Here is a 21,205-nt window from a genome sequence, read left to right as displayed (position 1 = left end):
CAACATGAGGAGCTACCCCGCTTGACCTGCTGTTTGCAGAGAAGATCTGGTGGGAGATGTGGAGGTTGAGGTCTGTCTTGGACGGAGTGACCATGAAATGGTAGAGTTCTCTATTCTTGGTGGAGCCAGGAGGGAGAACAGCAAAACTGCTACCTTGGACTTCCAGAGGGCAGACTTTGAATTATTCAGAAAGCTAGCAGGGGGGATCCCCTGGGTTTCAGTCTTAGAGAGTAAAGGGGTCCAAGATGGCTGGTGGCTCTTCAAGAAGGAACTCTTAAAGGTTCTGGAGCTGGCTGTCGCCCTGAGCCACAAAATGAGCTGGTGGGGAAGAAAACCAGCGTGGATGAATAGGGAGCTGTTCTTGAGGCTCTGGGAGAAAAAGAGAATCTATCTCCTTGGAAGAAGGGACGGGCGACTCAGAAAGAGTACAGAGAAGTTGTTAAGATGTGCAGAGAGAAAATCAGAGAGGCAAAAGCCCAGCAACCTGGCCACAAATGAATAAGAAACCCTTTTACAAATACATCAATGGTAAGAGGAGGACTAAGGAGAATCTTCCATTTTTACTGGATGAGGCTGGGAATGTGACCACTGAGGATAAGGAAAAGGCAAAGGTTCTGAATGCCTTCTTTACATCTGTCTTTAAAGGTCACACCAGTTATCCTCAGGGTACTCCACTCTCTGACCTGGTAGTCTCGACTGGGGTGTGGACAGAACACCCTGCAATTCATGAGTACACAGTCAGAGACCTACTACTCCAGCTGAACTGTCACAAGTTCATGGGGCCAGAAGGGATTTACCCAAGAGTGCTGAGGGAACTGGTGGAGGTGATAGCTGAGCTACTTGCCATTATCTATCAGCACTCTTTGTTTACTAGTGAGGTCCCAGAAGACTGAAGGCTTGTCAATGCAACTCCCGTTTATAAGAAGGGTTGTAAGGAGAACTAGAGGCCTGTTAGCCTGACCTTGGTGCCAGAGAAGGTTATGCAGCAGATTGTCTTGAGGGAGATCAAAAAGAGAAAAATGCAACAATCTCCATCCATGAAATGCAGCTGTGTAACATTTGGTTTGAAATAGAACAATCAGATAAATCAAACAAATACACACATGATTACATTCTTTTAAATTTCAGGAGTTTTGGGGGTGTTTTTTTGTACATAATATTACATTATATGCAGATATTCATCTATAATTCATCTATAAAATAAATTACTTTAAGGTACAAATAGCTATGAAAACTCCGTATTCCTTACAACATCATTATCACTAAATAAATGATCTGTTGCCTCTTTCATTGTCCACTTCATCTTGGGCCTTTTAAACATCTTTCAGTCTCTGATTTTCTGTTGTAACATTTGAGCAATTAAGTGACATGAAATCCTTCACTGACATGTAATCTATGACTGTTATCTTCCAACACTGTGAAGTGATATATTTCTTAGGCATTTCTGAACTCTTGATCTTTATTCCTGCATTTATAAGCTGTAATATAATGGTTTATACTTTTATACTTCTATAAACTTGAGAACTATCACAGCTTTCCATATCAAACAGTTCAAACATATTTTTAGTTGTTTTAATTGCTGATGTTAATTCAAATGATTGTGAGTATTTACTTGTTCTCTTACTCTGATGACAAAAGTATCCAGTACTTCCACATTATGTACTTTAAACAGTATACTCTGAAATAGTAATTTAGTCAGATTGAGAAGACGTTGAGAGAGATTGATGGAGCAAGGAAAGTTGTAGAAAGAAATTAGATATATAGATTTCCCATCAGTTCTGAAAATGAGCATTGATTAGGCATAATTTTCTGCAGTTTACAATAAAAGAAAGACTCACATATTTTTCCTGTTAAAGGTTTACATTTAAATTTGAATATTTTTTCAAAATATAAAGATTGATTGGATTAAACTGGAAATAAATATATAATTACTTGTTTAGGACACTAATATTCAAACTTGATTTTCAGACTCATAAAGTCAGTAGCTAGAGTACCTCTCCTAGGAAGACAGGCTGAAGAAAATGGTCTTGTTTATTCAGGAGTAGAGGAGGCTATGAGAAGATCCAATTAAGGCCTTCAAATATTTAAAGGGAGCTTAAAAGCAGGAGAGAAATCAACTATTTTACATGGGTAGATGGCAATAGGACAAAGAGGAATGGATAAAACTAAAGGAGGGAAGAGTTAGATTAGATGTCAGGGAGAAGTTTTTCACTTAGAGGATGGTGAGGTGTTGAAATGGGTTCCCCAGAGATGTTTTGTATGCTCCATCCCTGGAGGTGTCAGGCAGGATAGAACTCCAGGCAGTGGATGGTAGCCTGTAGCAGGGGGGTTGAGGATCCTCGAGTTGCCTTCCAACCCAAATATGATCCTATAATTCTATGATTCATTTCTAGTTTATGTTCCCTCCAGTACACAGAAGAATATGACATGAAATAACATCATATAACCACTTGAACTTATGTCCAGCTCCTATGCTCATATACTACTTAGCCTTTACCAAAAAAGATTAATTAAAAAAAAAAAAAAAAAAAAGACAACAAAAATGTCCCTTAGATTCTAAAACAATAACATAACTCTGATGTGTAAGGGGGAACTTTACATCAGCTGTGGGTGGGCATTTTTATCTCATTTATTTTAAAGCCACAAGCTTGAAAATGGAGAAATGAATTGTAATAATTTCATCATTTATGTCCAATTAAATTTTTAAAGATTATCAAATAAAATAAAAAAAAAACTTTGCGGATCTTTCCCTGAATCTTCCCTAAATGTTTGTTTATTTGTTTTGTTTTATTTTAATAAGCATTATGATAGTACGTCTCTGGCTTTTACTTAGCTACTTCCTTTAATACACAAGAATTCCACAAAGATTTTAGAATTAGTAAAACCGGAGTTGTATTTGCTTCAGGGAGTTAGGAAATATTGATAATTGCATGTAATTATGCTTTTAGCCCCAGGATAAGGGAAAAGTACAAACTCAAATTTACACTATTAAAATAAAGGTCAGATCCTTGATTTTCTCAAAGAGACATACAAAACATAGGCATTTATTCATATCTTGTAAATCTTTTGAATTTAAGCAATGTCTTGCTGTCAAATGAATTAAAACTACAAATTAGAATTTTGAAATTCAAATTCTTCTTTTCATATGCACTGAATTTAATGCTTTCTAGTGGTTAAAAATAGGGTCTTAAAGATTTGTTTATTTATTTTGATGTTACTAAGGATGATTCTAAGCAGATATATAATGGAAGAGAGGGATGAATCATTCCCTATCATTATTTATCTCACCTCTGTGACTGTACAAATCTGAACGATTCTGCTCATTTCAATAATTTTTTTGATTAAATGTTTCTAGTAATAAGTCCTAAAAGCTAAACTTCAGTAAGTGTCCTGAGTTTGCTGCCAGAGCTCAACTATCAAAAGAAAACTCTCTCTCCTAACAGGCACTTTCCACAGTGAAGTAGGAAATGATTCATGAGTAACAGTGCGTGAAGAATTTGTCTTAATCTTTGTACTAGCCATAAAGATAAAACATCTTCAGATGTTACAACTTATATAAGCATTTAAGGAAGAATCTTATTTGTCGGTACTCAGTCGAGTTAGAGAGTTCTCAGTTTCTTGTAGCATCAGAATAGTTCAACATACATCTTATACACCATTAGCTTACAATCAAGAAATTCCTGTCCCTCTAATCAGTTAGTTGGCCTAGTTTCTCCTGAAATACAGTGATAAAGGATGAAAGGTTTCTTACGTGTGACAAGATTAACAATGCAAACAAAAAGAACCTCCTCTTTACCCTTAGACACAAACAGATATCGTTTTCTCTCTGTCTTACACTCCAGACTCCCAAGGTTTCAAAGTGATAGAGTCTATCAAGGAGACTGATAAGCTCATGGTCACTTGCTCACAGTTACATCTTCCCCCACACTTATTGATTAATGGTTCAGGAATAATAGACATGCATTTTAGCATCTGCAGAACCTAGAAATAAAATATGTATAATATTTTTTTTCCCCTGTGAATAATTCTGTCTGTGTTGTGAATTGGATTCACAACACAGATGGAAATACATTGATTCATTGCTTGACACAGGGCATTTCATTCTCTTAGAGATGAATAGAATGTGTAAAAATAATTTATATGCTTTTTCAGAGGCTGTGAACTATTATCCAACCACTTCAAAAGATAAAAATTGCTGAAAATCATTACTCAGAACTCAAATCAACAACAAAACTTTTATTTTAGAGAACTGAGTGATATTTTAATGTAAATTTTGTAGTCCTTCTATTAAGGAGACAGCTAGAAAAACTGATAAAAGAAATCTAAGAAACACTGAAAATGTCAAACACAGTTGTCTTTCTAATATTCAACACATTTTGTAATGAAAGAGATTCAGACAATTACGCATGATTATGTAAGCTGGGTTAAATTTCATAACTTAACTTCTTTAGTCATCCAAGCAAAAAGTAAAAATCCAGGAACTTGTAGTTTTCACTTTGCAGCATTTTATGTACCTTGTATTCTCAAATAGCTAATCCATTATTGTCTTTTTTTCTTCTCTCACATTTCTGCTTTCTCGTTTGTTTGCTTTTGACTATCTCTTCTCTGGTTATTCTACCCAAGACTTGATAGCCAATGATTAATTTTACTGAGAGCATTTTGATAATCCTTCTAATTATAAACGCATCTCACTTACTTGCTCAAATTTTTACCCCAGTTAATCAGAAGTAATAAATCATTACAAAACCCTTTTCTGCACAAGCAGTAGGTCTCTGTTGTTACCTCAACATAATTTTCTACTTTCAAATGACATTTACTACTGAATAGTTTGATTATTAAGAAATTAAAAAGTTTGATATTAAAATTCTGAACATTCAAATAACTCTAGTTCACCAAAATTTTACAATAGTATGTAGAATCATAGAGTTATAGAATCCTCAGTGTTGTAAGAGATCATTAAGAATTATCTAATCCAACTTTCCCTCAATGAATTGGGACATGTAAAGCTAAATCAAGTTGTCAGGGCTTGATCCAGCTTTGACTTGAAAGTCTCCAGGGACAGGGCATCAACCATATCTCTAGGCAACTTGAACCATTGCCTAACAACTCTCACTGTAAAAGATTTTTTTACTTATACTTAACCTAAATCGATCCTCTTCAAGCTACTTCACCTTGTTCTGTGACCACAGATTCTGCTAAAGCATCTGTCCCCTTCTTTCTTTTAGCTCCCCTTTAGATACTGAAAGGCTACTATCAGATCACCTCAGAGACTTCTCTTCTTCTGGCTGCACAGCCCCAGGTCTTTCAGACTGTCCTTATAGAAGAGGTTTCCATCCCTTGGGTCATTTTTGTAGCACTCCTCTGGATGTTCTTCAACAAGTGCATATCTCCTGTACTGAGGACTCCACAACTGGATGCAGTACTCCAGATAAGACCTCAGCAGTGCAGAGTAGAGTGGCGGGATTGCTTCCCTCACCCTGTTGGTGATACTCTTTTTTTTTTATGTAGTCCAGGATATCGTTGGCTTCTTGAGCTGCAAGGTAGAAGCAGAAGATTTAGGCCTGAACAAATACTAAGCGAAAGACATTCTTTATCTTAATTACTTGGAAAATCTATAAAGCTAGTATAGTTTTTGATTTTTTAATGTTTGTTTAAAGACAAAATTCTCTCAACCATGTATGGTTGCAGATATTTGTAAATTATTTTTCTTTCTTTTTTTTTAATAAAGGATTTTTGTGTTTGGTTTCAGTATTTAATTATTATTTAAATATGTAGTGCTTGAAATGAAAAGTAGAAGCACTACTGTGCTCCAGTGAGCCTCCCACAGTTGGACTGATGCAGCTCCAGCCAGCTCTTGTATCACAAAATATCAGTTGAACTCACTCTAAAGCCACAGACAAGTTTATTTATAAAGTGGACCACAAAACTACTTAAGCAAAATTGGCTTGCCCTAAAGTCTGCATTGTTGCTGCGAGACTGCTACCAGTTCTGAGTCAAAGCAATTGTACTGTACTCTACTCAGACAGATGATTAATCTTGTTCAGTCAGTTCTCTTAAGAAGATTCAGTGTCTGCCACTTAGTGCTTACAAACAGCACACTCCTGGCTTGTCTTTTGTAAGTGTAGCAGGCAGTTATTGATATCCTATATTGAGTTTTAAAATACTTGCAATAATCTTTATGCCCTTAAGAGTTGGATGCTAAATCCTGAACACAAGAACGGTCTTCAGTTTAAATAAAAAGCTGTGAGCTTTGTCAGAACTGTATTTCACTCCTCCACTCTCAATATCTTCTCCTCAGTTCTTATGTAAGCATACGTGTCCACCTCTAAACTAAACTCAGTAACAAATTTTTACTTAATGTGGGAAAAATACAAATTTGTTTCAGGTAATGTGAATTTTCTGGAAGTTGACAATTAGATAATTGTAATTATGCTCTAATTAAAAGGCAAGGGCCTTTTTAATGTTATCATAGTTGTATGATTCTGTTATCAGTATTCCATATCAAAACATTATGTGGAGAACTGTGAGTTAGAAAGTTAATTCTCCATTTCTGTCCAGACTGTCAGTATTTCCGGGTGCCTGGTTCTCAGAAGAGAAGAACTAAAGGACTTTGCATTTCCATTTTCTGTTCAGAGGGAAAGAAAGATGTTCACATGTCATGAGATTCCTCCCTTTCTTCTTGTTTCTTTGGTGTGTGTTCCCTAACCATCTTCAGCATTAGAATAAGGTCTTAGGTTTTTGGACACTCTCTCATTTTATCTGGTTTATTACGTTAAATTCTAATTATATTATTATTGTGTTATCTTGCATTTCCATAAGAAATTATCTTTTGTCCTTAGATCATTGCCGCTGTTTTGGTTTTAGGTCCATCTCCCTACCCTTGCCCTGTTTCTGCCTTTCCCTTTTCCCTTCACCAGGTCTGTGTGTCCTCCTGTCTTACTAGACACGGAACCGGGACAAACTGACTTGTCAACCATTGACAATTCTTTATTAGCCATCCTTTCAGATTCCTTAGATGGTCTCAAAACCAATCTGCTCCTACAGTGAATGGTACTTCATTCTCCTAATGCCTAACTTCACATTTTTTGAGTTAAGGAGCGAGGATAAAGCACTTGCCGGAGTCAGGTTTAGGCAAGGATGGCATTCTGTGCTACAGAATTTTAACATTTCCAGGTAAATAAAACTCCTGCTCCCATCAGAAGAGGATCTGCATTTACCTTACTCTTCCTTTTGTCATCAGCGTCCTTGCTTAAGTCTTACTGTCTTTGATGTCCTTGGCCACATTCAAATATATCTGGGATCAAACTTTCTCAAATTTCCATCTGATCAAATAATGTCTGTGTATTCCTCCCACAAAGATTGCTCTTGCTGTTACATTTTTTTAGGCTTCTTTTTCTGTCTGTTTGAGTTTGGCAAGGAGCTTCTTGTTCATCCATACAGGCTTCCTTCATACTTCTTTAACTCCTCTTATTTATTCCCCATGATACACACAACTTAATGGAAGCATCTAGTCTGATACTTGAAAAGCTGACTTATTGACTTGCGTGGTTGGAATATTTTTATTTTACTCTTCAGATTCTCTCCTGCTGACATGTGATCTGTCTCTGCTTAGTGGGGCATCTTTTGCTTCTACTGACATCAAACTGGTAGGATTAGAATGGATTAAGTTTCCCCTTCCCCAGCAATTTTAAACTGTTTACCATCTTGCCAAGCCTGTCAGTGAAGATGCTCTTCTCTATCAGATGAACTTCATCATTCTCTAGCCAGGTTTTTCAAAGCAAGTTCATGATCTAAATAGCTGAATTCCTGGCTGTAGCATCAGTCTTGTAACAATTTATTCTCCTAATTCAACTGGCTCTTCAAATTCTTCCTCTTCAGCTGGGATTGCTGATTTAAAAAAAAAAAAAAAAAAGCCCAGTCTACTCTCCAATGTCCTTTACTACCATTAACACATCACTTACAGATCTCTATGGTCCTCCTCAGTCTTCTCATTTCTGTATCACTGATGACTACTTGAAACAACAGCACTAAATGAACAGCATGAAGCTTTGTTGTTTCTGGTGACATTCTAAGAAAGAGTTCCCGTTAAGCAATGTACCTCTACCCACAGGGCAACTGTCAGCAGATTGTTGCATCCAGAGCTCTTACAAGAGAATCACTTACTAGTGTCACCCACTGTCTGCTTTTTAATTTTGCTAAATTTGATATGGACAGCAAATCAGACTGCCTTACTCAGCTCCAGTGTCTCTTTATTTACTCTTTAGTCTGTTTCAAGCCTCTGTTTTTTTCTGTTAATGTCCCCCATCCTTTTACAGGATGTGCAGGTTGGGGAGATTATGACTGTGGGTTCAGTGCAAACAACTCTCAGAACCAGTGAAATCATTCTCAATTTCCCTGATGTCCTGCAACCATTCCATTACCTGATGAAATTCAGCCAGCTTCTGAATAAGGGATTCCACTGGGTAACACCTTTTTTATGCAGGTCTACTGCTTGTTCCTGCCCTGGGACTTCCTGCAGTTTCAGGTTTGCACTTCACCTTCTCCCATTAGCAACATCACCTCAATGGAAGCGTTAGAACTGCTGGAGTAGATGTTACAGGTTCTTCAGCTGGAGCTGCAGTCTTTGCTCCTGGATGAGTGCTCATGATTCTTCCTTGAGGTTATGGAGGCTGTGTAGCCTTGACAATTGCACATGGACAAAGAAAAGTGCATGGTTTCTGGGTAATGTGTATTTCAAGTATAACACTTGACCAGCAGAATGACTTTCTTCTGAGAAGTGAATACACTGTGCAAAGTGCTGTGCTATTCCCTGAAAGCCTATCTGAGTTGCCAGACTCCCTAGGACTACTGCATTGTTTTACAGAATAAACATTCATTCCTGATCTTGGCTCCTCCCATGCCTCATCAGTCACTCTCCTGAGAATTTTTAACTCTTTGTGGGTATCTACACTCTCCAGGTATTTCCCTGACTCAGAATGCACCCCTATACCTTTATTTTCCCCCTACTCTGTGGAATGCGGCTGCACCTTCATTAACTGCCTTGGCAATATGCTGTAAACCAAGATAGTACCTGTATGTTTTTCTAAAGGAATTTTTACTCCATAAAGATATGCTTTCTCATTTTCTGGAATTAAAGCAAATTTGTTAACACAATTATATTTGGATTTCCTTGGAGTCAAGCGGTTTAATTTAAAATCAAAAAATATTATATATGCAATTATTCAAGTATTCGAAATATAGCGGAGATTACCTCACTTTTCCACTGCTAGCTTTTTACATATAATTACCCGCTAATGTCTGTTTTACCTCTTATTGTTGACGTAGAGCTGAGTAATGACTTAAAAGAATATAAACTAAGAGAGATGTAAAAAAAATAATCATTATTGTAAGGAGAAATATGAACAAACTCTGATTTTTTAAAAGTTTAATTATTGCCTCAGCTCAGGCTATTTCCTTTCAAATGTGCTTAGTTTATAGAAAAGACAAATTTGACGAAGTTATAGCTAGTAAGCTAAAGTAATACATGATTGTCTTACAGACTGTGCTCAAATTACTTTAGTTATCTGTACATGATCCATTTTTTTCCTCCAGTATATTGGAAAAATGAAGACTTTATATTAGAAGAAAAGAGTGATGGCATTTATTAAAGCGTCATATTTACTAATAGTTATTGGGAGAAATATATATCATACTGTGGAGAGTCTCTTGTACTTTTATGTGACAAAAAATTATTAATTAGATGGAATTAATTAGATGGATTTGAAAGGTTTTGTTTTGTTTTGTTTTTTTCCAAAAATTAAAATGTTCATTCTATAAACTCGAAGAATGAATGTGTAGAGATATCCAAAGTATCTCTAAATGTAACTCTTATGCTAAGACCATATGAGACAATAATTCTGAAGTCAGTCTAAGAACAAAATTGGAAGTTAAATTTGAATGTTTTAAAGCAATAATACATAAAAATAAAGGGATGATAAAAATGCATAGGTTTTTATATCCAAGTACCTTGTATATGTTACTTTATCAGTCAGATACCAGTTTATATCAAATTCTGACTTACAAGGGAAATGGTAGGTTAAGATCCAAAGATATATACTTGGCTTAGCACTCGAGAAATTATTGAATGATACTGTCTGATTAGAGTGGGAAAAGGCTTGTAGTAAAAAAAAAAAACAAAAAACTTGTTATTATCTATAGTTTTCATATATCTTCTACACTGTTATCAGTCTAATCCTCTGACAAGACATTCCCAACTTTTTATGAGAACAAATGAAAAAACAGACTAACTCCCATGAAAGTATGTGAAGAGTATTATTCGATATAAATAATTCTCACCCTGTATAAAGAACTATGGATACAAACTGCTGGCTTTTTATAATTTAAATATTGTTTTGGAGTATTTCCAGTTAAACAAGCTAAAGAAAATGAAGTTTTATATTTTTTTAGAATTTCCATTTAATATTTGAAATATTACACAGCCACAAAAAGATGATGATTTTACTTGCATGGAGGCAAGCTATTTTTGTTTCTGTTTTGGTAGACCCTTTTACCACTCAAATAAATGAGAACTGATTGTTCTCATTCTTGGAAATACTATGAAATACTATGAAAATAATAAATAAAACATTTCAGGATCTTTAACATTTAGGAATTCTATTTCAAATTCTATTTCAAATTCTATTTCAGTCTTTTGTGCTTTGATCTTATGGAGTATATCCTAAATATACATATTCATCAGTCTATTATTACACAGTGTTTCAGTACGTTTATCTTGTCTTTTAAACTCCTTTCCTTTAACTATAGCTCTTAGTGTTTTCTGTTGTGTTGAAACAATGCCACAAAATTTGAAATTGACAACGTATTCAAAAATTCACTCTATTAAGAGTTTACAGAAATATTATAATTTTTACAAAATATACTGTTAAAGAAACATCTTCTGCAATATGCTTAATTTTGTCATTTTCATATCTCCATTTTAAAAACTACAGGTGAGGAACACCCTGACATCTGGAGTCTAAATAAGTCAAAGACTGTTGCTACCTGGTTAACACTTTTCCTTTTATGTCTTCAAGCCACATCAGTTCTAATACTGAGATTCTCCCATTTTTTTTTTTCCCAGCTTCCAGAATTAAAAATAACTTATATTCCATATTTACCACATACAACCCATCTTAACCCACCCTTTACTTTCCTGTAAAAACAATATCAACAACAATGAAGTCTAAAAATGTGAATGAAAATCTAAAATAAAATGAAATATATGTTTCCTTTTAGGTAGCTATTTTTCTACATCACATAATACATGCATGCTATAAAATAAATGTATTTATGTATCTTAATCTAAATATTTAGCCATACAATAGAATCTAAAACTTTTGGAATATTGCTATATTTTTATACGTTTTTGAAAAAATTAAGATTTGATATACCTAGTGGTTGCTAGCAGTTTGAAGATTAACACCTTGGTAAATGAAAAGTAGAAAAGATCATGTATCTTCCTTAGATAGGATGAAAGAATTACATATTCTACTTAAAACATGTTTGTATTTATGATAAAAATGCAGACCATGTTTTTTTATTATATCTATGACATATGCCTTGTTAATTTCCACTATTTTCCACCTTGTTAGATGAAAATTTTCTCGGTTCTAATTTTGAGATGAAAGACATGCAATCAATACAGGCACTACACTGAATAGTCCACTGCCTTTTTTTCCTTTTTTTTAAATTTCCTACTCTATGCATAAAATAACAGTAAACTATTGTTTCTGATTAAAAGGCAAAAGACCATCTCCTTAATTAAATGTATTGAAATAAATATAGATAATTAATATTAGTTAACATAAAGGTTTTTTTTAAGTCAGATTGAATTTCAATTATTTTGTGGTGCTTGAAATTTATATGGAAATTTTTATTTTCAAAGGGTTTTACAAATATTAATAAGTCAAATAAAAAATTTGGTATTCACTCCCTGTAAAGCAATTGAATTTGAATTATATTTGAATGGTAATCTATAAAGGAGGGAAGTGATAATTTAGAGCTTCTCAGAAATCAGTCCCCAAATTTCTGCTGCTAAAAGTCTTTTTAATTCTTAAATAATACAGTCATCCATTACCGATTTCATAATATTCATAATCAGTGATGGCTGTCTTTGCAATCTTTGTTATTTAATCTAGAAGATTTTGTGGTGGGTGCTTTAAACATGGGCTTTATGACTTGCTTGCAAGATACTTCTACTCTACAAAACAAAGATTTTATCAGTTCATGGACTCCAAAACTATTTCAGTGCATTTGAAATTAGAAGTTTTTTCAAAAGTTGCAATAATGTTGAAGAACGAAGACCACATTTTTGTTAAAATGTATAATGTACAATGGTCACCAAGTTACTGAGCAATACATTTGTTATTTTAAGGATTCGTTTAGGATAGTTACCACTTGATTCCTGATGACAAATGGACACTAATGAAGTCTGATGTAATATATTGACAATTCTTCCTTGTTTTTCTGAGACCTCAGAAAGATTTTAAACAGCTGATTCTCTACTGCAGACTTTGGAGCCTTTCACCAATGCCAAATATCCCACCTGACACAAAGATGAGAATTCTGATGCTTCCCAAAAGCCATTTAACAGTCTGGGGAAAGAAAAACAAACAAACAAACAAACAAAAAACTAACAAACAAATTAAACTGTTTATTCTAAATTGGTAAAGGACATATATATTCATTAAGCAATTATTAACTGATTAATATTTTTCCAAGATGCATTCAGGACAGAACCTGGAATACACTACTTAATGCCCTTTAGGAATGTTTTTCAGTCACATGATATGTCTAGTCATAGATGTAATGGCAATTTCTGGGGAGGAAACAGGGAAGGAGAGGACAATAAAGGACAATCTGTTTGTATGAGGGATGCTATAAGATTTTCTTCTGCGGTCATATATGGTAGAACTCTTGCTGTAGGTCTTACTGGTCTGGTAAGGAACTGCTAACTCAATTTTCTTTTAGATATTCTATTGTAAAAAAACACCTGTGAAATCATATATTTTGTGAAATCTATTTTACATATTTTCATAACTGGAGAGGCTAGTGTTCTGGGCTTTTTTTAGTACCTGACACAATATAAATAAAATGGCTAAACACAAAGAATCTTAGCTCAAAATAAGTAGTTTGTTTGCATACATGTGTTTGTGTGTCCAACCCAGTTTGTTCATATTTGTGTATAGATTATGGTTTTGTGTATTTACAACACTATTTAAAAAATTCTGTGGCATGATTTATTTAGTATTACATATATTAAGTGTTATCAATAAAAGAATTTCACCATAGAAAGAAAAAACAAAATATATGGAAATAAACATGACTTATGTCCGTGTTTGGATGCAGGCACCTATCTCCGTAAAGAGTAGCAGTAATGTTTCATTCTTTCAAATTTGGTGGGATAAAAGAGTAAGAGTTTGAAGAGTGTACCTAAAGAACAGTTCTTGTCAGAAAAGTACTTTTCATGCAACATTTTAAAACCAAAGAAGCATATTCTCTTAGCAAGGTATGTTCAATAAGCATCCTTGATTTTTCTCTTTCTCTTTCCTTGCGCAGGTGACATTAGAACTTTTTGTGCAGAAAACCAAATCAACCTTCTCCTCCAAAAAAGAACAAAAAAATTCCAAGTAAGGAATAAATTTAAAATGAAGCACATGACTTTCAGTTATTCTTTTAACAATGTTGTTCAATATACTTTGAAAACAAACAATAAAACAAACAAGCACACTGAGATTTCCTCAGTGCCTTCATACCAGTACCTGCCTACTCAGTCTGACTTAACAAAGAATTTTCTGTTGCAAAAAAAAAGAACAGTTTTCTCTGCAGTATCATGTAGCTTATATAGCTACAACTTCATTTTGTGTGTCAATTTCTACAATTACTGCTCAATGTAATTAATTTTATTCCAAAAACATTCTCCTTTATGTGTGTTTTCCTTTCCCATACATTTTTCTTTGTATATTACTGACATGAATAATGATATTATGAATTAATTTTGGCTATTAGGATGTTTCACTGCATGGTATATTTAGCTTATTACATGTTATTCATCTACAGAGGATGTACTGGCAAATGTTTTCTCAAAACCTGACAAAACCATATTAATGCACTTAATGTTGAATATTTAAATAATGATGGCATTTTTGTAGTTCATAGACATGGGACTATTTTTTTAAAAGGTACCAGCATTCATGTTATTATTAAATTTCTATAGTATTTAAAAATATATATATTTGCATGGAAATCATGTCAAAGTGTAGAAAATTTTCTACATTAGCACTCAGTTTTATTACCTATAAATAACCACACACCAATATACTATGTGCAATTCTACTTATTTTTACTGTTCAAAAAAAAATACAAGAGTTTATTGTTGTCAGTTTTAGTATCTTTAACAAAAATTTTGTAAAAAATATTTTACTCACTGTATTTTAAAAATTGATTCTTTTATTAACAGGGAGATGAAACATCATACATTGGAATAGAGATTCAAAAAAGGGATGAAATGATGGTGTATGATTTCTCAGTGAACTTTAGAGACACCATTTTGTTGTACAGTTAAAAATGAAGAGGCTAATGAAAAATGCTGCTTCACTGACTTTGTACTAGTGCATGTTGGATTCAGGTGATAAATATATTGATCTCTCTTCCTGCAGATGAAAATGGTTATTTGCATTTTCACAGAGACATAATTATTGTGTGCTACAAATCTGCAGACAAAACAGCATTTAACCAAAACTATTTCAGATTATCCCCTTTGTATTCTTTACAAAACAAAACGCAGTAGTAAGGTGTTTGAATGAATGAAATAAAGTGCCATTCACACAGCTGTTTGCACACACACCACTTTTTTTTTTTTTTTTTTTTTTAATGCATAATGAAATATGGGATTCACTCTGTTTTTTACTTCTTTTTGCCTTTAAAATTTTTTAAAGAATAGTACAACAATTATTCATTTAGAAGAAAATGAAGTAAGGGAGGATAGACTTCCCTCCATTCAGAAGAACTACATAGAATAAGAAAAGAAATGAAATGGAGGTAAAATAAGGAGATTAAAAAAATTTAGTACTATTATATACTTTCAACTTCCAACCTGTCCTAGTGTAGATAACTTTTAATTCAGTGTTTTTTTTTGTTTTTTGTTTTTTGTTTTTGTTTCTTTTTAATTTTATTTTTTTTATTTTTGAATATTGTGTAGTTCACATCTGAAAACCTGATCTTATATAACATACCATTTTGGTGATCTAATATATTATAATCGTTTTTGTCATAAAGGTTTTATCCCATACATTTACAAGTTCATATTGATTAAAACAGTATTAATTAGTATTCTGATCACTTCAAATTTATTTGTTCATATGAGTGATACTGGCATATCTGTCACAGGAGTAGAAAGCCTCATGATTCTTTTTCAATTCACGGTTTATTTCTTGATTTATTTCAAAGCAATTTGGTCAGAGAATTATTAGAAAATAATTCTCACTTTAAATTACATAGTTCCTAGCTAGACTGATGGACCTTAATTAGCAAATCAATAGAGCAAAATCTTGTTCTCATGAACCATATAAGCTTTTTATCCCCTCCACTTCCCATCTGCAAGACAAAGTACTCTCATACATATAATCTTTCTGGAGATATCCATTATTCTCCCTTCACAGCACTAGCATGTTTTCATGGTACTACGCTGTCAGTATACATAGTAATATACACTATGAAGCATATACACTGTTCTTGATCCTGGATCCTCATCCTCAGCCTTAGTGTTATATTAGAGATGCTCTCAGAATTAACAAATTGAGAAAAGAGGAAAACAATGGAACTCAAGCTGAACAGTGCATAACTGCAGAGCATTCAAGTACAAAAAAAGAAGAACTTCTTCCTAAAGTTGTTGCTGAACAGCATGAAGTAGAAAAGGAACAGTAAATTCCTCAGAATAGAAAAAGAAAAATTGATAGGGGAGAAAAAGTTTGGAAATATGACATTATTACACATTTATCTGCTTAAAATTTGAATTTACAACTACTATTTAATGAAATGTGAAGATTAATGAGTTCTAACATCATACCAAATTTGTCTGCTATTATAGTCTTAAAAAACATCTATGACAGATGTTTTCTAAATCTTACTTTCTAAGTTTTGGATGACTGTTATCATTGTTTTCAATAGGAATAAATACAGATGAGCTTGAAAAGCACTGTAATTTTTTAACTTTCAAGTATACAGGGACAGAGAACATCCATCTCTTGATCCTAACTCTTGATCCTAACATCTGTCTCTTGATCCTTGTGCAAAATCTATCTGAAAAGAAAAAAAAGGATCCTTTGTGGGAATCAGTTTCCTGAATATTTGCATTAGTGCAAATTTAGGTGACTTGAGGAATTCTGATTCCCACATATCTCTTCTGAAGGACACGTAGCTTCAGTTGACCTTGTGACGTTCTCACCAGATACTTGAATATTACAGGTATTCTAGTGTTTACAGTGCTGATATATCCTTTTGTTTAAACACATTAAATCTACACTCCATATCCAGTAATTTGCATATGCAACATCATAGGCAGCTCTTATTCATCAGGATAATGAACATCAGTTTATATTTGAGTTGAAGAATCTGACATTATTTAAATAAGTTATGTAGGTATTATTATGGATAAAAACCAAGCATGTTGAAGTAGCAGCTTTAAAGTGCCAGACTTTAAAATAGTTATTTATATTGTTATAATATTCATAAATAAAATCTATAATTTAGAATACTAGTCTTGAGGTCTAAAGCATATGTTACTTACATACAATGTTTTCTGGTAATTTACCTCATATAGTGCACAGACCATTTCAATTTCACGAGGAAACATTACTTGTTTCTGAGCAGAGTTACATAATCATTGGTACTTTCATTCATGACAATTTAATTATTGTTAACATTTGAGTAGCTCTCTCCAAGTAATAATCTCACTTTCTATGATCCAAATTTTGTTTAAAATTCTTAGAATATGCTCGCATCTACCTTGATATCATCTCTTGACCATGAGTGAAAACATTTCAACACACTGTATACTCTTCAGTTTTAAGATTTGCAAAAAAGAAGGGACAATGATAGTACTAGCCACCTGTCTGGGAAAGAAGTACAGATTGTTCTGGACATCGAACTCCAAGGCCCAGAAGTGGATATTGATATCAGTCAACAGCAGCTTAAGAAGCATTTTTAGATAGAGAAAGTGAGAGAGATCACTATAATCAAGATTGCAGAATATCTTTAGTAACAAAAACTATTATATTCCACCTTTCCACTTTAACAAAAATATGGAATCATAAAGAGAAGGATAGAAAAATCTTAGTAACAATTTTCCCATTTAAAAATCTTATTTAGTGTGTACATTAAGCTTCAGTGTAGAAGGTCGCATCAGAACAGTTGGAAACTACCAACAATGAAATTGGTTACAATATCTAATTCACTGTTACATAAAATGTGTTTATGTTATAATAGACAAGGAATACATGTAATTTAAATGGGATCCTATACCAATCTCTGGGACTGGCCATATGCAGTGCATTAGGTCTCGAATCCACTGCATATACTGCAGAGTACAAGAACACTTTTTGTTGATTAAGAGCCCCTGGCTTATACAGAAAATCAGACTGTCACACTATTAAATTAAATCATGAATGTCAATCAGAAGTATTCTTTTTGATTTTCCTTGGCTGTGTTTTGAATGCTGAGCTCACTTTTCAGTGCAGATTCAGCACTTTCTTCATTTTCAGATCCTCTTTTCTCAGTTTTTGAGTACCTGCTTTTTTTTCTATAAATGCACATGGCTGTGGCAGTAATACAAAGTAGAATGAATATCACAGCTGCTATCACACCTAGTAAAGAAAAAGAGAAAAAAGTTAAAAGATAGGATAGACAGGTAGTAACTTCTCTGGCAGGGTGAGGAAGAAAAGAACAGGACAAAGAGAAATCTGTAATTCTGAACCTGGTTCTCATAACTCTGCCTATGTAGACCATAAAAAAAAATTTTCAGCCACCTTGCAGTTAGAAAAAAGGTAACAAGGAATTAGTCCTATTCATATATAACCCTTTATCCAAATTACCTCAGACCACAGATGACTGATCCAATCTGAAGGATGAGATTGTATTTCTGTAATTGTTCTACAGTAATTAACATATACTAGTTAAAATATGAAAATACTTAAAAGCAAAGCTCACTTCCTATTTTGTGTAAAACAAAACAGCATTGGCTCTTTTCTTTCCCTTCAGGATTGTAGAACATGCTCTAACATTCTAGGTGTTCATTGCTTAAACACATGACATCATGAGTTCTCTTTTCCAACTGCTTTAACAATCCATGTGATAGGATAGGAAGATCTAACTGATGAGATTAAAGGCAAATGTACAAAACCGTGAGACTTATGCAGTATTTGCTTAACATATGACAGATTATACAGAGAAAGAGAGTAGTACTACTAGCCCAGAAGATTAGGAATAGTGGGAAAAATATATATATTTTCCACAGAACCAAGTGTGAGCTTATTGAATTCTAGCTCTCTCCTCATCTGTCATGATGGTCACAGGCCTTCAAGCTCACGAATAGAGGTGGAGAATTAAAGGAATTTAAAGAGAAAATTATCAGAAGGAAGGAAGAAAATGCTTATTAAAGTGACAGGATCAAAGCCTGAGAGATAGGAAAGAAAAAATATTAAACAGACAGAGAAATATGAAGCTTAAAGGTAAAAGGAAAAATCAACAGCTTATTCTCGCTACTCATAGAATCTTAGAATCATAGAATGATTTGGATTGGAAAGGATCTTTAAAATCTGCTAATTCCAAGCCCCCTGTTACAGGCAGGGACGCCACTCACTAGACCACACTGCTCAAAGCCCCATCCATCCTGATCTTGAATACCTCAAGGGAGGGTGAATCCACGACTTCTCTGGGCATCTTGTTGTAGTGCCTCACCAACTTCATAGTAAATAACTTCTTCCTGATATCCAGTCTGGATTTGCTCTCTTCCAGTTTAAAGCTGTATCCTGTCATTCTGTTTATAAACACCTTTATAGAATTTCCCTCTACATCTTTCCTTTTTCTTTACCCCTTTGAGGTACTGGCAATCCAGTATAAGGTCGCCCCGGAGCTTTCTATTCTCCAAGCTGAAAGGCCACATCTCTCTAAGCCTGTCCTCACAGGGAAGGAGCTCCAGCCCTCTGATTGATCATCTTTGTAGCCATCTTCTGGACTTGTGCCAACAACTCAATATTTTTCTTGTGCTGTGTGCTCCAGGACTGGACGCTTCCTTCAACCTGTTGATCATTCTTCTCTTGATGAAACCCTGGATATCTTCTGGGCTGCAAGCATACACTGCCGGCTCACTTTGAGACTTTTGTCAACCAACACCCACAATTCCTTCTCCTCAAGTCTGTTCTCAAGACATTTTGCACCGAAGAAGTGCTTTGTTTTGCTTTGACTCAGGTGCAGAACCTTGCACTTGGCCTTAAACATCATGAGGTTGGCACATACCCACCTCTCAAGCCTATCTAGGTCCCCCTGGATAGCATCCTTACACCTAGCATGTTGACTGCACCACTCAGCTTGGTATTGCCTACAAACATGCAGATAGTGTACTTAATCTTAAAGTCCATGTCACTTACAAAGATATTAAATAACATCAGACCAAGCACCAGCCCCTGAGAAATGCAACTTGTCACTGGACTACGTCTGGATATTTAGCTGTTGTCCATAACTCTCTGACTGTGACCATCCAGCCAATTTCTTATCCAGCAAGTGGTCCAGACATCAAAGCAATTCTTCACCATATTCGCAACAAGGATGTTGAGCAGGACAGTGTCAAATGCTTTTGCACAAGTCCAGATAGATGATGTCAGTTGCTCTTCCTTTATCCACTGACAGTGTAATTCCATCACAAAAGGCCACCATGTTTTTCAGGCATGCCTTGCTGTTATTGACGTCTCGCTTGTTACAAACAATCACCTCACCTCCGTTTTCCATGTGCCTTATTAAGGCCTTCAGGACGATCTGATCCATGGTCTTGCCAGGCGCAGAGTTTAGACTGACTGGATCTTTTTTAGCTTTCTTGAAAATGGAAGTTAAGTTTCCACCTTTCCTATCAGTCAGAACTTTACCATCAGCCATAGTCTTTAAAATATGACAGGTAGTAGCCTGATAACCTCCCCTAAAAGTTCTCTAAGAACCCATGGATAGATTTCGTTGTCCCATGGAATTGTGCACCTTAATATTCTTTAGATAGTCTTGAGCCCTATCTTCACTTACCCTATCTACTTACACATCTTCACCCAGTTCTTACCTTTGCTTTCTGGAGCTGGAACAGTGTAACTTTAGCACTTGCCAGTGAAGAGAGAGACAGAGAAGCCCTTGAGCACTTCAGCTTTCTCCATATACCTCATACCCAGGCCTTCAGTTTTCTTCCAGAATGGGCCCACATCTTCGCTGAACCCCTGTTTATCACTGGTACACCAATAGAATTTCTTCAAGTTGCACTATAAGTACCTGGCTATATTTAATTCAATCTCGGTTTTAGCTTTCCTAATCTGATCCTTGGCCGCTCATAACTACTTCTCTGTAGGTATCCCAGATTACCCGTGTTTACTTCCACTGCCTATAGACATTGTTTTCACCCTTAATTAAATCCAGGAATTCCTTGTTGATCTATGGAGGTCTCCTGTCATCCTTGCCTATCTTCTTCTTTCTCAGGATGCATGTTTCTAAGCTTCGAGGAGGTGGCCCTTAAATAATGTCTTGCTTATTTACTCCTAATTTCTTTAAATAATAAAAAAACACACAATTTCAATCAAATTTAGTTCTTGTCCATTTTTTTCACTCTATTGTATCAGGAATAATTCTTAATTTTAGGAATGAGGATTTCTCCATCATCGTCTACATATCCGAAAATCTAGGGAAATATTTATTGATCTGATTTTTATTAAATTAAAGAGTCATAGTAGATTATTCTTGTAAGTACCGTATGAATGAGCCTTGACTGACTTAGGTGAGGTGGTAAAGACCTCATGACTTTTTTAAAGATATTTTCATCAGTCATGAATGTTCTATAGCTTGCCTTATTCTGTCTTTTTAAACAGTACAATATGTTTAACAACAATAAAAGTGAGAAGTTATTATCTTTAAAAAAAAAAAA

The 21,205-nt window shown here is 34.5% G+C and overlaps 1 protein-coding gene across 1 annotated transcript in view; it reads right to left on the bottom strand.

The window, feature by feature from the left end:
- Nucleotides 1-17,390: 17,390 nt before the first annotated feature.
- Nucleotides 17,391-21,205, bottom strand: part of CNTNAP4 (contactin associated protein family member 4) — a 212,732-nt gene continuing 208,917 nt past the window's right edge. The window contains exon 24 of the mRNA XM_090131450.1: nucleotides 17,391-17,900. Within this exon, the coding sequence (XP_089987576.1) occupies nucleotides 17,710-17,900 (191 nt within the window). The 3' untranslated portion in view covers nucleotides 17,391-17,709. The remainder of the gene's footprint in view (nucleotides 17,901-21,205) is intronic.

Source organism: Phasianus colchicus, chromosome Z (assembly GCF_987193195.1).
Source record: "Phasianus colchicus chromosome Z, bPhaCol1.hap1.1, whole genome shotgun sequence".
In the NCBI taxonomy this organism is placed as follows: Eukaryota; Metazoa; Chordata; class Aves; order Galliformes; family Phasianidae; genus Phasianus; species Phasianus colchicus.
The sequence above is the reverse complement of the archived record's forward strand: the minus strand, read 5'-3'. Positions and strand labels throughout refer to the sequence as shown.